The sequence below is a fragment of the Eulemur rufifrons genome, chromosome 25 (assembly GCF_041146395.1).
Source record: "Eulemur rufifrons isolate Redbay chromosome 25, OSU_ERuf_1, whole genome shotgun sequence".
In the NCBI taxonomy this organism is placed as follows: Eukaryota; Metazoa; Chordata; class Mammalia; order Primates; family Lemuridae; genus Eulemur; species Eulemur rufifrons.
Window position 1 is genome coordinate 17,004,388 of NC_091007.1, and position 15,639 is coordinate 17,020,026.

The 15,639-nt window shown below is 45.4% G+C and overlaps 1 protein-coding gene across 7 annotated transcripts in view; it reads right to left on the reverse strand.

Annotated features, from left to right (window-relative positions):
• ARHGAP21 (Rho GTPase activating protein 21) overlaps positions 1-14,949 on the reverse strand; it is a 125,615-nt gene extending 110,666 nt beyond the window's left edge. For 3 of the 7 annotated variants that reach the window (XM_069458891.1, XM_069458886.1, XM_069458892.1), the window contains exons 1-2: positions 14,256-14,319; positions 12,823-13,252 (exon numbers count right to left, since the gene is read on the reverse strand). In XM_069458891.1, coding sequence (XP_069314992.1) covers positions 12,823-12,885 — 63 coding nt within the window. In that variant the 5' untranslated portion in view covers positions 12,886-13,252; positions 14,256-14,319. Of the gene's footprint in view, positions 1-12,822; positions 13,295-13,522; positions 13,787-14,255; positions 14,320-14,647 lie in introns of those variants that run through there. The other 4 variants (XM_069458889.1, XM_069458885.1, XM_069458890.1 and 1 more) reach the window with 3 other exon arrangements.
• Between the last annotated feature and the right edge of the window lie 690 nt (positions 14,950-15,639).

Consider the following 15,639-nt stretch of genomic DNA (forward strand, 5'->3'; position numbering starts at 1 on the left):
CCTTTCTCCCAAGCTCTAAATTTGCATGACTAAACTTGTGCTAAGCACACACAACTAGATTCCTCATGCTATGTGTCCAAAGCTGAATTCACTACCTTCCCTCTCGACCTGCACCAGCTCCTTTGCTCCCTAATCTGCACAGTGGCAGCTCAACTCATGCCCCTGGTCACCCAAACGGAAACCAGAGTCACCCAACTCCTTCTTCCCTGCCCGTTATGTCCAGCTACCAAACCCTGTCGCTTCTCCTAAAATACGTATTAAATTATCCTTTTTCTATGCCACTGACACTGGCTAAATTCAGACCCCATCAACTTTCTCTTGGATTATCACAAGGGCATCCAGCTGGTCTCCCACACATCCTGTCTCGCTCCTCTCCGGAATCTTGTCTCTGCAGGACTAACAAAAGAATCCTTTAAACCAAAAGCTAATCATATGACTACCCTGCCTAAATCCCTTCTGTTGTGCCTTTTTGCCTCTATAAGTAGTGTTTCCCAAAGTACATTCACTGCTAGTTCTATAGGATGCAGAATATGAATTAAAGTGAAAAAAGTGTTCAATGGCAAAATAAGTTTGTGAAAAGCTGAGTTAAAAACAAAGTTGCAAGGTTGCTCAAAGTCTAAATATGAAGAGCAAATTCAAAGTCCTCAAAAGCTGCAAACTGAGGCTCCTGGAAAGCTTGTTTCTAACTAGTCCAACCTGAAATCTTCGGCTGGTTTGTCTGCCTCTGTCCCATAATTGGCGGTGCTCCCTAAGGTTCTGACTTTGACCCTCTTCTCTGTTCATCTCCCCCAGTGCACTCACCTCTTCCCAAAAGGATGATTCCCATAGATGCCGGCTTTCTCGATCTCTGACCGACTTGCCAGACAGACCAAAATTCTCGACTCCCTCTGCGTGAATCCTGACTGATCCCGTGGCCAGCCCAACTCCTGTATGGAGGAAGACACTCGAGCCACTCATTTCTGCTCCCACCAAGTGACACTCAAGCTTAACACAGGTCAGTTGTCTTTTTGCACAAACCTCTGTCAGTTCTATTTGTTCTATAATTATGTAAAGTAGATGATAAGGAAACTGATGAAATACGAGCAAAAATAAAAGTTGTTCTTTCTATGAAAACTAACTTGAGTACTTTGCAAAGACTCAATAAATGCTGTTTCTCATTTCTGTATTTTTCCCCTCCTTGATCTTGTACTTTTTTTGTCCAGTGAGATAGAAATTCTCCCCAGCTGTGGCTAACATCACCTGTAGCACGTTAAGAAACTAAGGCTGTTCCCTCTGCCAGAACATTCTTCTCTTCTTTTTCCCTAGCTCCTTCCTGACTTAGCTTAATCTTCCCAGGAGGATTTTCCCCGATCCATACACTAGGTGAGGCCCACTGTATGTTTCCATAGCTCCTTACCCTTCTCCTGAAATCGTATTCATCGTACTCTATCATAAGTACTTGTTCAATTGTTTGCACTTCCCATTACCCATGTATATCCATGAAGGCAGGAACCAGACTCTGTCTGTATTTTTATTACCACTGTATCCTAAGTGTTCAGCACTTTGAAGGTGCTCAATAAATATTTGTTGAATAAATTAATGAATGTGGAAGGACAATTCTAAATATACAGGAATCTCTGGTAATAGAAGTATCAAACCTGAATCATTAAGATAGAATAACCTGGCTGGGCGCGGTGGCTCACACCTGTAATCCTAGCTCTCTGGGAGGCCAAGGTGGGCGGATTGTTTGAGCTCAGGAGTTCGAGACCAGCCTGAGCAAGAGCGAGACCCCCGTCTCTACTAAAAATAGAAAGAAATTATATGGACAGCTAAAAATATATATAGAAAAAATTAGCCGGGCATGGTAGCGCATGCCTGTAGTCCCAGCTACTTGGGAGGCTGAGGCAGGAGGATTGCTTGAGTCCAAGAATTTGATGTTGCTGTGAGCTAGGATGATGCCACGGCACTCATTCTAGCCTGGGCAACAGAGTGAGATTCTGTCTCAAAAAAAAAAAAAAGGTGAGTGGAGACAAACCATTAACACCACCTGCAAGATCTGAACAGCATCAGCACCTGAAAAAAAAGAGGCAAAGGGAGGCAGTAGGGGATGACCAAACAAAAGAACTTCCAGTGTAGAGTTCTGAATAATAGCCCCCCAAAAGATATGTCCACCTGGAAGCTGTGAATGCGACTTTATTCGGGTAAAGGGTCTTTGCAGATATAATTAAAGGTCTTAAGATGGGATCATCCTGAATTCTCTAGATGGGCCCTGAATCCAATGGCACGTGACCTTCTGAGAGAAAGGCAGAGGGAGGTTGGGTACACCGTGAGGAAGGCCATGTGAAGACAGAGGCAGACTGGAGTTACGTTCCCACAAAATGGATATACAGCCGTTCCCCACCGTCCATGGGGGATTGGTCCCAAGACTGCCCAAAAATACCAAAATCTGAGGGTGCTCAATTCTCTGAGATACAGTGGAGTAATATTTTCACATGACCTACGCACATCTTCCTGTGTACTTTAAATCATCTCTCTACTGTATTATAATAGCTAACTCAATGTAAATACTATGTAGATAGTTGTTATGTTGTATTGTTTGGGGAATAAGGACAAGAATAAAAAGTCTGAACATGTCCAGTATGGATGCAATTGTTTTCCAAATATTTTCAATCCATGTTTGGTAGAATCCACAATGTGGAACCCCATGGATACAGAGAGCCAACGACATATACAACCTATGGACAGAGAAGGGTGCCTATTAGATGAAGGGTGTTGATAAACTGAAAAACAATTTCCTAAATGCAATATAATAAAGCATCTGATTGAAACCCGGTGCCCAGAGCCTTCCCTTCCCCTCACATCCACTAGCATATGTTTCCAGGAGCCAATATGCAGAACCCAGAGGAGAAAGTAGGTTTCACTGATCAGGCTTACACAAATTCATTTAAATATAAAATCTGTATTTATCAGGAAAATACTGGGTAGTAAGAACGTCTAAATACCATGAGGTTAAAAAAAAAAATAGTGCCTATTAATCCCCAAGATCATCCCAGCTAAGCCAGCAGTCCCCAACCCCTTGGCACCAGGGATCAGTCTCACGGAAGACAATTTTTCCACAGACCCAGGGAGGGGAGAATGGTTTCAAGATGAATCAAGTCAAGCGCATTACATTTATTGTGCACTTTGTTTCTATTATTATGACATTGTTGCTTGTCACTCACTGACAGAGTTTTGATAAGAGTCTGCAAGCAATTGACTTGTGGTCTCTGTGCAGTCAAACCTCTCTGCTAATGATAATCTGTGCTTGCAGCCGCTCCCCAGTGCTAGCATCACTGCCTCAGCTCCACCTCAGATCATCAGGCATTAGATTCTCATAAGGAGCATGAAACCTACATCCCTCGCATGCGAGGTTTATAGCAGGGTCCGTGCTCCTGTAAGAATCCAATGGCGCCACTGATCTGACAGGAGGCGGAGCTCAGGCAGTGATGCGAGCTATGGGGAGCTGCGGCTGTAAATACAGATGAAGCTTCACTGGCTCAACCCCTGCTCACCTCCCGCTGTGCAGCCCAGCTCCTAGCAGCCCACGGAAGAGTATGGGTCTGAGGCTCAGGGCCTGGGGACCACAGAACTAAGCCATATCCAAAAAAACATCTAAATGTAATCACAAACCCAGCTTTGTATCTACTGATATTTAAGGATATTCTCTACACTGTAAGAACATAAGTCCTCTCAATATATTAATGATTACTACAGTGAACAAAAAAATAGAAGTCAAGAGAATACGTCTTCATTAGATTATAAGAAGGACAAAGAAGCTGTAGGATTACAAACAGCACTGCATACATACATAGCACTACTCCTAACTATGCCAGATGTCTGTCCAGAACAGAGATAAGCAACAAGGAGGAAAGGCAGTAAGTAACCACTCCTGAATCCAAACACACCCAGTATCAAACAGAAGACTCAACAGCAGCTCGTCACCAGGGAAAAGTAAATACAGTCTTTAACTTGACATTCTTTTGATAATAATAAGCAGTTTGTCCTGGTCTAAATACTTTCCCCAAAACAGATGAATATTCACAAATATCAAATTTGAGTTCCAAATCTATTCTTTTATTCATAAATCTACACAGTGGAATTTCTTGCATATTAATAAATAGCTACAAGGAAAAGGATTTATAAAAAATTTCAATCACCTCAAGTTTCTTAAACCTATGATACAGTTATTCATCTGTCTTTCAGATTATTTTGGGAACACAAAACACCATCTTCCAAATTTTATTGTGAAATAAACTATTTGCACAATACTCAATTTTGTGAGAATGAGGCACTTAAACTACAAAACTGTTTTGGTGAAAGCAATCCAAAATTGAGCTTTTGTAATGAAGCTGTCTTTCTACTTCAAAACAGAGAATATATAGAAGGCTTGTAATATTTTAATACATTTAATTCTATATGGTCAATTAAAATTAGATAAATTCTAGGGCAATCTTTAAGCCTAATAACCTTTTATTTTAGTAATCTAATCACATCAACCAGAAAGAAAAACAAGTGCCTACCATATGGTCTTTCTGTAACAGAAAATAGCTGCATTCAATAACAGCATCTGTGCATCTTATCAACACTAGCATTGCCCATACTTAATCAGCATATTGTTAAATATAATAAGATGACAGGACCCTTCACAAAGCAAAGAACAAAAGAAACTGAATATTACTTACTTTTGTACTAGAGATTACTTGACCTAGCAGTAACTAAAGAAATGAAGAATATCAAGGCACAATGAACTTCACAAAGTGTCTCACTTGGAAGAAACGAATGCTAAGGAACACTAACAATTTCTGGAGACCTTTAATCATCATTTTGTTGATGGCTCTTGTCTAGCGATAGGTTCCACCGAATACACTCAAATCCCGACTTCTGCTGAAATGCCACTTAATGCTGCTGCCACTGCCACTATTCTCAGTTCCAATAGGCTTTACCTTTAACCCTAACTTGCAGCATAAAGGCTTTGACATGCCATGCTATTCTAACATTTACATTCAGGCACATGAAGGAATATACGTTTAAAATAAAATAATAGTGTTATATGATATTATACTATAACTAGCCTGGAATGAATCCTAGGCCTCCAATGAAGAAAACACATGCTTTTTAAAAAGTGTTTATTATTTCAGGCAGTGTAGGTTTGCTAGAAACCAGATTTTCACAAGACTGGTAACACATTACCTATTTTTTAAATCTGTAATGTCTTTGTATTATCACTTTGGAAATAAAAAATACAAAAATAACAATCCACTATTAACATTTTGTCACATTCAATGTCGTGATGTTTAGCTGGTTATGACGTGAAAAAATAAAAATATAATAAGGAATACTCATATATACTAACCATTCATTCTAAGAAATAAAACATTGTCAATACATATTACCTTTTTATAGTTCTCCTATCAACCAGTCTGATTACCCTTTCATTAGTCTGTTAATTATCATCTCACCTCTTAGAGCAAATTCTTTCATACATTTGTACTACACATTGTCTTGGTTACTGTTACTTGGTTACCAGCTCCCCAAAGGTAAAAAAGACACAAAGGAAAAAGGCACCAAAAATTTCAACAGCAGTTCTAATGGAAATGGATGAGGAAGAACATACACTTCATACTCCACATATTTTGTATAACTTAAAAGAAGTATTCACATATGACATGCCTGAATGCAAACTGAGTAACATCTCGGAATTTTTCTAAGTCTTCATTCATTCATTCAAAAAAATATTTGCTGGGGACCTATTATGTGCTAGGCACTCTTCTAGGCACAAGAAATACAATGTGAACAAAACAAACTCTGCACGCTTAACCCTTACTTACATTCTAGATACATTACCTGTCTCAAACTAGCAAAACCAAACGCTGAGCATGTGAAGGGGGGATTAAGTGATAGGGAGAGAAAGTGAGGGAGGAGGAGGGCAGGGCACATCACGGGAAGCAGGGGAGGGGTGCTCCATAAAGGGAGTGGCTGGCAGAGCTTCACTCAGAAGGTGACCTCTAAGCAAAGGCCCGAAGGAGACAAGGAAGTGAGCCTGGCAGAGACCTGGGGAACAGGGTTCCCTCAGGGGACTGCCATGCTTGGCGTGCATGCAAAAGAGCAAGAGTCCAGAGTGGCAAGGGCAGAGTGAGCAGGGGGACAGTAACAGCAGCTGAGACCAGGGAGGTGGGAGGGTAAATTGCACAGGGCTTTGCAGGTCAGCGGAAGAACTCTACCTTTAATCTTCAGGGAAATGAGAAGCCATTAGAGGAATCTGAGCAAAGGAGTGACATGATCCGATTGATTATAAACAGGCTGCCCTGACTACTACGTGGAGAACAAACTTGAGGCTGGCAAGGTCTGAAGCTGAGGAACCAGTCAACCAGATTTGCCTGTCACTGAGGGAGAAAGGGAGACATCAAAGATGCCTGGCCTGGAAGGGTGGGATTGGTATTGCTTCTGATGAGGAAGACTAGAAGGTGCAAACCTGAGAAGGAGGGCTGGGGGATGGATGCAGAAAATCAGGAATCAGGTTTTATTTATTTTTTTTTTTTTTTGTTTTATTTATTTTTTTTTTTTGAGACAGAGTCTCACTCTGTTGCCCGGGCTAGAGTGAGTGCCGTGGCGTCAGCCTAGCTCACAGCAACCTCAAACTCCTGGGCTCAAGCGATCCTCCTGTCTCAGCCTCCCGAGTAGCTGGGACTACAGGCATGCACCACCATGCCCGGCTAATTTTTTCTATATATATTTTTAGCTGTCCATATAATTCTTTCTATTTTTAGTAGAGATGGGTCTCGCTCTTGCTCAGGCTGGTCTCGAGCTCCTGAGCTCAAACGATCCGCCCACCTCGGCCTCCCAGAGAGCTAGGATTACAGGCGTGAGCCACCTCGCCCGGCCAGGAATCGGGTTTTAGATATGCCTATCTAATATACAAGTGGAGAGTCTGAGAAGTGAGGTCAGTTGAATGCAGGAATCTGAATTCAAGAGATAGAGGGGGCCAGGCTTGATGGCTCACGCCTGTAATCCCAGCACTCTGGGAGGCCAAGGCGGGCGGATCGTTTGAGCTCAGGAGTTCAAGACCAGCCTGAGCAAGAGCAAGACCCCCGTCTCTACTAAAAATAGAAAGAAACTAGCCGGACAATTAAAAATATATATAGAAAAAATTAGCCAGGCATGGTAGCGCATGCCTGTAGTCCCAGCTACTTGAGAGGCTGAGGCAGGAGGATTGCTTGAGCCCAGGAGTTTGAGGTTGCTCTGAGCTAGGCTGATGCCATGGCACTCTAGCCTGGGTAACAGAGTGAGACTCTGTCACAAAAAAAATTTCAAAAAAAGAGATAGAGGGATAGGTCGGTGCACATATACACACATAAAGAAACATATAACCTTATATGTTATGTATATTCATATATGTAAATTATCTGTATATACTTGATATATAAAACCATGACACAGTATTGAGAGGAGAAAAGAGAGTCAAACTGAGCCATGTTTTTTCAGCAAGAAAAAAACAACTCCCTTAAAAAGTGGGCAAATGACATGAACAGGCATTTTTCAAAAGAAGATAGACAAATGGCCAACAAACACATGCTCAACATCACTAATCATCACGGAAATGCAAAGTAAAACCACAATGAGATACCATCTTACTCCAATTAGAATGGCCATTAAAAAGTCAAAAAACAACAGATTTTGGCACAGATGTGGTGAAAAGGGAACACTTATACACTGTTGGTGGAAATGTAAATTAGTACAATCTCTATGGAGATCAGTATGGAGATATCTCAAAAAACTACAAGTAGATCTACTATTTGATCCTGCAATCCTACTACTGGGTATCTACACAGAGGAAAAGAAGTCACTGTAGCAAAAAGATACCTGTACTTCTATGTTTATCACAGCACAATTCACAACTGCAAAGATATGGAATCAACCTAAGTGCCCACTACTTTATGAGTAGATTAATAAAATGTAGCATATGCATACCATGGAGTACTACTCAGCCATGAAAAGAATAATGTCTTTTGCAGCAACTTGGATGGAGCTGGAGGCCACTATCCTAAATCAAGTAACCCAGGAATAGAAAAATAAATGCCGCATGTTCTCACGTATAAATGGGAGCTAAAGTACGGCTACACAAGGACACAGACAGTGGTATAAGGGACATTGGGGACTCACAAGGGGAAGGGTGGGACAGGTGATGGATGAAAATTTATGGGGTAGGATGCACGCTACAGGGATGATAGATAGGTGCACCAAAAGCCCAGACTCCACCATCATACAATATATACATGTGATAGAATTCAACTTGTACCCCTAAATCTATTAAAATAAAAAATAAAAAAATTAAGCCTTGAGGAGGTACGCGAAGGTTTAGCAGATGAGGAAGCTGAGGAAACTTCAAAGAGATGGAGAAGGTGGGACAATAATCAAGAGAATACGGTACACTGGAATCGAAGTGAACACTGAATAAAATTTAAAGCCTTTCTTGCTATTCATTTATTCATTCAACCAATATTTACCGAACACTCACTATGTGTCTGACATGCTCCCTGCTCTTACAGGGATTGCAATTCATGGGGGATACAGATAAATAAACGTGTGAGTGCTATTCCCAAGAAAGTACAGGGTGTTTTGAGTTGCTAGAGGCAACCACCAGAGTCTTGGAGGCTGAGGGAAGGTTTTCCTGAGGAAGTGATGTGGAAGAAAAGACCAGAATGATGAATAAAAATCAGCCATAGAGGGGAAGGAGGGGGAGGGGAGAGGGGAAGAAAGGGTGGGAGGAAACAGCACTGACAAGGACCTGAAGGTAAGAGATGTGGTGTCCCAGCAGACCTGAAGGGAGTTCAGCATTAAGTACAGAAAGAACGAACAGGTGAGGCAGGAGAAGGGCGGGCCAGATTATCTAAGGAGTTTGGACTTTATTTCAAAGGCAACTGAGAGGCCAGAAAATTGTGTCACGTAGGGGAATGTAATGATCAGCTTCCTCCGTCAAAAGGATCATTCTGATGACAGTAGGGGCAGAGCTCTGGAAGGGGACAAGGCTGGGGCGTGGGGACGCTCCTCAGGAAACCCATTTCTGTGGTTCATCAGCGAGACACAGCTGACCTGAACTCAGGTGGTGGCAGTGGGGACTTGGAATGGACAGAGGACTGTGGATATGAGGAACGGGGAGAGAGAAGTCAAGGGTGCTGACACAGTTTTTGACTCGGACAAGTAAGTAGATGGCAGCATTGCTCACCCAAAGGAGGAAAAAGGGAAGGCTGGTGGTAGAGGTGAAATTCATTGAGTTTGCAAAGCCTGTTGGGCTGTCCCCAAAACTGTTCAGCAAGTGGGCAATGGGCTACACAGGCCTGGAGGTAAACCACCAAACCTGAGATAGAGGTAAAGATTTGGAGTCACCTGCAAGTACAGGAGAGTGCAAAATAAACCCAGCAAGTGAGAGAACAGAAGAGTAGAGGAATGGAAAGGGCTTGGGGCTCTGGGTAAAAACAACATGAAAGGGGCAAGCAGAGGAAGAAGAACCCTATAAAACAGAAAGAAAGAGAGAGAGAGAGGGCCTGAGAAAGAACAAGGGAAGCTGGGATAAAAGCAAAGTGTATAGTATTCCAGAAAGAAGAGCCAAAGCATGGATCCATATAAATTCGCACACAGAAAAATGTTGTCTTATTGTTTACAGTATTCCAAAATCAACCAACAAATATATTTCATCAGTCATAATACATTTCAGTGTAGAATAATCTTAGCCTAGGTGAAGAAGCAAAATATAAAACTGAAATAAATTAATTGCAAGCAAATTTGTTTTAGTAACAGTTGAAGTGTTAAAAAGCCTATTGCTGAATAATCCTATGGACTACAGACAGAAAGTGAAATCCATGTTAGAAATGAAAAAAATCAGATAGTATAGAAAGCTCAGGGAAAGTTTTCACTTCCTTGGTTAAAAAAACAGCAAATTAATCTTTGAAGGATGAAACTATACGTATGATATGAAAGGGGGTGATAATATCACAGAGGATGCAAAGAAAGGGTCCGCAGCAAGTGATTTTGTGAGCAAAGTTACTCAGGGATTGGTGTCAGAATACTTCATAGACCAAACTATATACACACAGGCACACACACTCCAAAAAACACTTATGTGGTTCAGAATGAGTAAAACCAATTCTGAAAAATACATCTTTAGATGAATAATGTACATAAATTTGTGTGAATACAATCTGGGCCATCCTTACTGCATAAGGCCAAGACATATTCTACTGAATTATCACAATTCTTTATCTGAAGAGGGCTGGCTGTTTGCTATTTGTTTTGAGTCTCCCAATATATTCTTGAGGGGTGGGGGGGAGTGAGTGCCTAAATGTATTCATATATCAACACAATTAGATTGTAATAGTCAAGATGAAACCAATCTCTGATTGGTTTTCAACAAAGCAACAGACCTTATTCATGGCAGGTGGAGTTAGCTAATTAGATAAGACATGAAACAGAGACTCCTTTTAATTTACTACATTGATTTCTTCTGTCCTACAAAGTTAGGTTTTTTTGGCTGATTTAACAGCATTACTCTTAAGATATACGTGCTCATCTCTTGGTTAGTTAAAAATACAAATAAATTTATTAAACATTTAGGAACATTGATTTTTTTTTTAATTTTTAAAGAATGACAGTACTACTCTATAATGTAACACATCTAATAAAACTGAGGACAAAAATTAAGTGCAGTGTTCAAAGACCTAAATATCTACCAATCCAAAATATTCCCATGGCAATTCCCTTTCTATTACTAAAAAATATTCACAAGATTTAACGTGCACCACAAGCATCAGATAAAAATATGTCACAACTAAACAGAGGCAATAATTACACAAGATCTCCTCACTCCCCACCCTGAGGTTTTAAGATGTTTTCTGGCAACACAAAACCCCTTTATTTCCACTTCCACATAGAATCTAAGCAAAATATCTACCTATTTCTTTAAAAAGCCAAACAATATTGTAGTTTAATCCCAAACTCAAGTACTGCATATACATTTAAATGAGAAAAATATAGACAATATTGTATTTCCTTCATTCCCAAACTAGAAACAATATAGCCATGCCAGCAGTAAGGTCCAATTGAAAAGAAATTTCACAGCCGTTAGAAAATATATAACTGTCATTGTTAATAAAAGCCAAGTGTGCAACTAACTGGAAGCACTGCTTTCTAGCCAAGGACAAGATGTGTCTAAATTCTTGGTTTCAGGGCATCCCTTAAATGACAGGGGGAAAAAATTTTAAATAACATTAGTTCTTGCAAATATAATGCAAATAGCATGCTAATTAAAGTATTCACAAGACAATGACAAATAAGGCTTTAGGGCCACAATACATATTATTATGTAACTACAATACACATTAGGCAATCACCAGGTTGAAGGTAGGCCTTCCAAAAGGAGTTATTATGGTTTACCATGATCAGAGGATTGTGGTGTTATACTTAATCATGCTTTTACCTGCAAGCAGGTGTTTACAGATGTCAATAAGTAAAATCTTGATTCTAAATGTAAACCTACAGTTCTGCCTAATAAATTGTACAGCAATGGCATACTATTCCTCACTGCGTTTTCTGCATAAACTTTCTAATCCAACATGAAGTAAACAGCATGAAGCAAGTCTCTCTGCATGTTTTATGAACCAAAATTAAATTTCTGATTCATTTTCATTAAAATGCCAAAACTCACACACTTAGAACTAGGCACTGTTTCAAGGACTATGACTTATGAAGTGCAAAAGAAACAAACAGTGAAGGCTTATTTTGGTATGTACTGTTGTGTAAAATAATCTTCAACCTTTCAATAAAAAATAGGCATCTCAAAACTAAAGTTTAAAGGATAAGAATATTCAATCTGTTTAACAAGCAAGCAAATTACAGAAACCATCGATAGTAAACGCAGTATGTTCACTATGGAAGTAAACTCCAAATACTCCAATCTCCAAACAAAAGCAGGAAAAAAAAAAAAAAAGATACGAGAGGCAACAGGGTATGTAAGTGCCATAAGTCAACAGATTTTTTTATTATTTCTGTCCTGCCTGCTCAAAAATTTCGGGAAGCCTGGAGTAAAATCATTTGGGTCCTTGGAAAGACGCTAGTCTGACCAGCAATGCAAACCACCTGACACCCCAGAGCACTCAGAACTCCTGAGCAGAGAAGGGAAGGGCATAAACAGAAGAACAGTAAAGGCAGGAGATTTTTCAGGGAGTTGGAATTACACCACTGTAATTTTTGTTTGCCAAAGCTGTGCCTTAACTGTTCTTTTTCTACCCAAAGCAGAGATCTGTAGCAACAGCAGCCAGGACCTCCGTCGGTGTCAAAGAGAGACTTAGTTCTAGGTGCAAGGAGCGTACCAACTGCTCTCTCTCCATCCACCCGGGAGAGCAAACCCTGGAGACAGACACACACAACGCAGAAAATGCACAAAGCCACCTCCAATCAGCTCAACTCGAAAAACACTGGAGGAAAGGAACTGAAGGAAAACGGGTACTGAAGTGCCCTATTCTCAGGCTTGTAGTATTCACAGCAACGAGAGAATTCCGCGCTCTGAGAAGGGGTGACCAGGATGGGGACAGTCCTAAATCAGAGATTCTTGCAAAAGAATAAACTGGAGTCCCTGGAAACAAAAGTGGGCAAGGCTTCACCTCGCCACTGGTCAAGCTGGGGCGCTCCCACCAACCAGCTCGAAGCCTGGGAAGCCCCTGGTGAGGCCGGGTGGCAGCTGTCCCCCCACTCGCAGGACGCTCCATCTCAGGCCACCGCCCGGCTGACCGGGGGATGCCGCCCAGAGCTTACCTTGCAGGCCTTGAGCTTGTCACCATCTCCCTCCGGCAGACCAGTCCGACGCGTGGCCATCATTTCATTTCAAATTACAAAGAGGGGACAAATCCTGTGGAGTCCACATTGGGGGGGGGGGGATGCCACCACACCAAAAAGGGAAGAATTCCGCACCAGGCTCCGAGGAGGGGCAGGGCTGGAGAAAACAAAGTGCCAGGAAATGAAGGTTTTCAGGAAGCCCCTTCAAATGCCGTGAGTTTTTCGGACTTCAACGGACTTCGCCGTCTTCTTCCATTTCTGGAGATTTAAAAAACAAAGGCAACGGGTCGTCTTGGCAGGTGGTGTCCGCGCCAACTGCAGAAAGCGGTCCCCTTCCTCCCGGCGCCCCTCCCGAGTCCGGGAGGAATCCGAGCGGGTCGCGGAGGCTCGAGCGTGGCTCCCAGGGATCCTTCCTAGAAGGAGCAGAAGTTAAAGGACGTGAACTTTCTCCGGGCGCCCGTCACAGCCTTGCCCACATGCCTACGCCAAGTTCGCGTTTCCAACACTCGGAAGGATTATTCGGTCCGTGCCGATGAAACACACAAATGAAAGATGGAATAATCCTCCCGTGCAAAAAAAAATAATAATAAAAAAATAAATAAAACACGGAAAAGCCTATAAATCCGAGAAGGAAAAAGAATGAGAGACCTCAACACCGCCCGGTGGTTGCGTCAAACACGCCTAGCTGTTGTGCAGCCTGCAAGAAAAAACATTCCCCGTTCAAGTGCATTTCGGTGCCTGGATTTCCCAGGCAGAGCAGAGGGAGTGTGAACGCTCCTCTGCATCCCCAGACACGTCCACTAAGGGGAAATATTCTCCCCCACGGCGCTAAAATGGGATCAGACTTTTCCAAGCCCCCTCCTCGGTCTCCTTCATCCCCCCAAAAAGCAAACACAAAGCCACCCTCGGCCGGGGCCGGCGTGGGCTCCGCGGCGTCTCCAGGCGGGCTGCCCCGGCGGCCGGGTGACTCGGGGCGCCCGCGCCACGGCCCCTCCGCCCGGCCGGCGTCCCGGAGGAGGCGGCGGCTGTTTTCCTTGGCCCGCGGCGGGGCTGGGTGGGGACCGCCGGGCCGGGCGGGGAGGCGTGCGCGGCCGCTGGTGGGACGCGGGAGCCGCTCCCGCTCCGGGGCATTCTTCCCGGGCTACATAAATGAAGCCGCAGCTCCGGCAACTTTTATTTCGGGCTGCTCCCCCAACTACGACTCGGCGCTGTTGCCCTTTCCCTGTGGCCACCTAGGGGGAAAAAAAAAAAAAAAAACCGAAAAAGAAAACCACCACCCACCTACCACTATTTCCCCCGCCCCTTCCTGAGGCGGGTCGGGGACCTCGAGCTCCGGGGCAGAGCGGCCCAAATATGTCCTTCTAGAAAGGTGCGGGAGACCTTCCGGGGAGAGACAAAACCCGGGGGCTTACCCTTCCCGCGCGCTCGGGCCGAGCTGCCGGGCGCCGCCGCGAGCAGGAGCGGGGACGCGGGCCGGGCGCAGGGCCCGGCCGGGACGCGCTAGGCCGCAGGCTCGGTTAATATTCATGAGCGGCCCGAGGCGCCCCTCCTCCACGGCCGGCCGGACCCCGGCGCCCGCCGCCGGCCTTTGTGCCCTTCCCTCCTCCCGCCCGCCCTTCCTCGCTCCGCACACGCGGGCGCGGCCCCTCCGCGCCCGCCGTGGGCTCCCTCCGGCCCCGCGCCAGCGCCGCGCGGGGTGGCCTGAGGTGGCGGGAAGCAAGGGAGCCCGCCGCGAACCCAGCTCTCCGCGGCCCGCGAGCGCGGCGCCCGCCGGGCTAAGGCGGAAAGTAAAACAGACACGCACCGGAGGAAGCGGGGCGAGTGAATCCGCACGGGGCTGGCGGCTCCGGGACAGCGCACCCCGCCCGCCCGCGCCGGCCGGACCCAGCGGGAGGACGCTCCGGCGCTGCCCGCCGCCGCGCTCCGAGGCCGCTGCCCCCGGCCGGCCGCTCCCAGGCACCGCCGCGACCTGCCCCGGCCGGCCCCGGGCTCTCGGCCGCCACGGGAGGGCGTGGGGCGGGGCGGCGGCCGCCGGACTCTCCCCTCGCCTCGCCGGGCCGGGCCGGGGCCCCGCTCCGGCGCCCGCGATCGCCAAGTGACAGAAGCGCCTCGCTCCGCTGCCGCGCGGAGCTGTTTCCCGGGGGCGGATTTCTCGCTTCTTCCTCCCTGGATCCACCTCCTCCCACTCCACCTCCTTCCCCTCCCTCCCCAGGGGAGGCTCTGGGGCTGAATATTTTCTGTCTTGAATAATACGGTCCCGGGAACCGACGCTGGAGAAGGGGGATTAGCCGGGGGCGGGGTGGGGGTGCTCGCCAACCCCCTCCCAGTGCGTCTCGGGACCTCTAAGCCCTCGCCCCCGGCACCCCAAAACCGGGCACACCCCACCGAAGTGCCGCGCGGGAGCGGCCAGGAAGGGCTCTCCGGGGAGGAGACAGGGCGTTCGGCGTCAGGGCCCGAGAGGGGGCACGACCGTGTGCGAGATCTGCGGGATCGGGGGATCAAAGGTCCCAGACTGCGGGGGACATGGCTTGGTGAACTGTGCCCCCCACCTTTTTTTTTTTGTGTGTGGCGGGGAGGGAACGAAGCTGCGGCGAGACTTGGGACTTCCAGATAAGGGAGTGTCCTCTCACGCCCGACAGCAAAGTATCTTCCTGTGGCGGCAGCGGGGGAATTAGCGATGCGTTGTTCATTCAATCCTGTTCCCTTTTTTTAAATCTGCAGAGCAGCTGAGCGAACTCGGCGCGGCTAGCGGAGTTGAGGAGAGGCGGCTGCGCTTCTCCTCACGCTCCAGGTCAC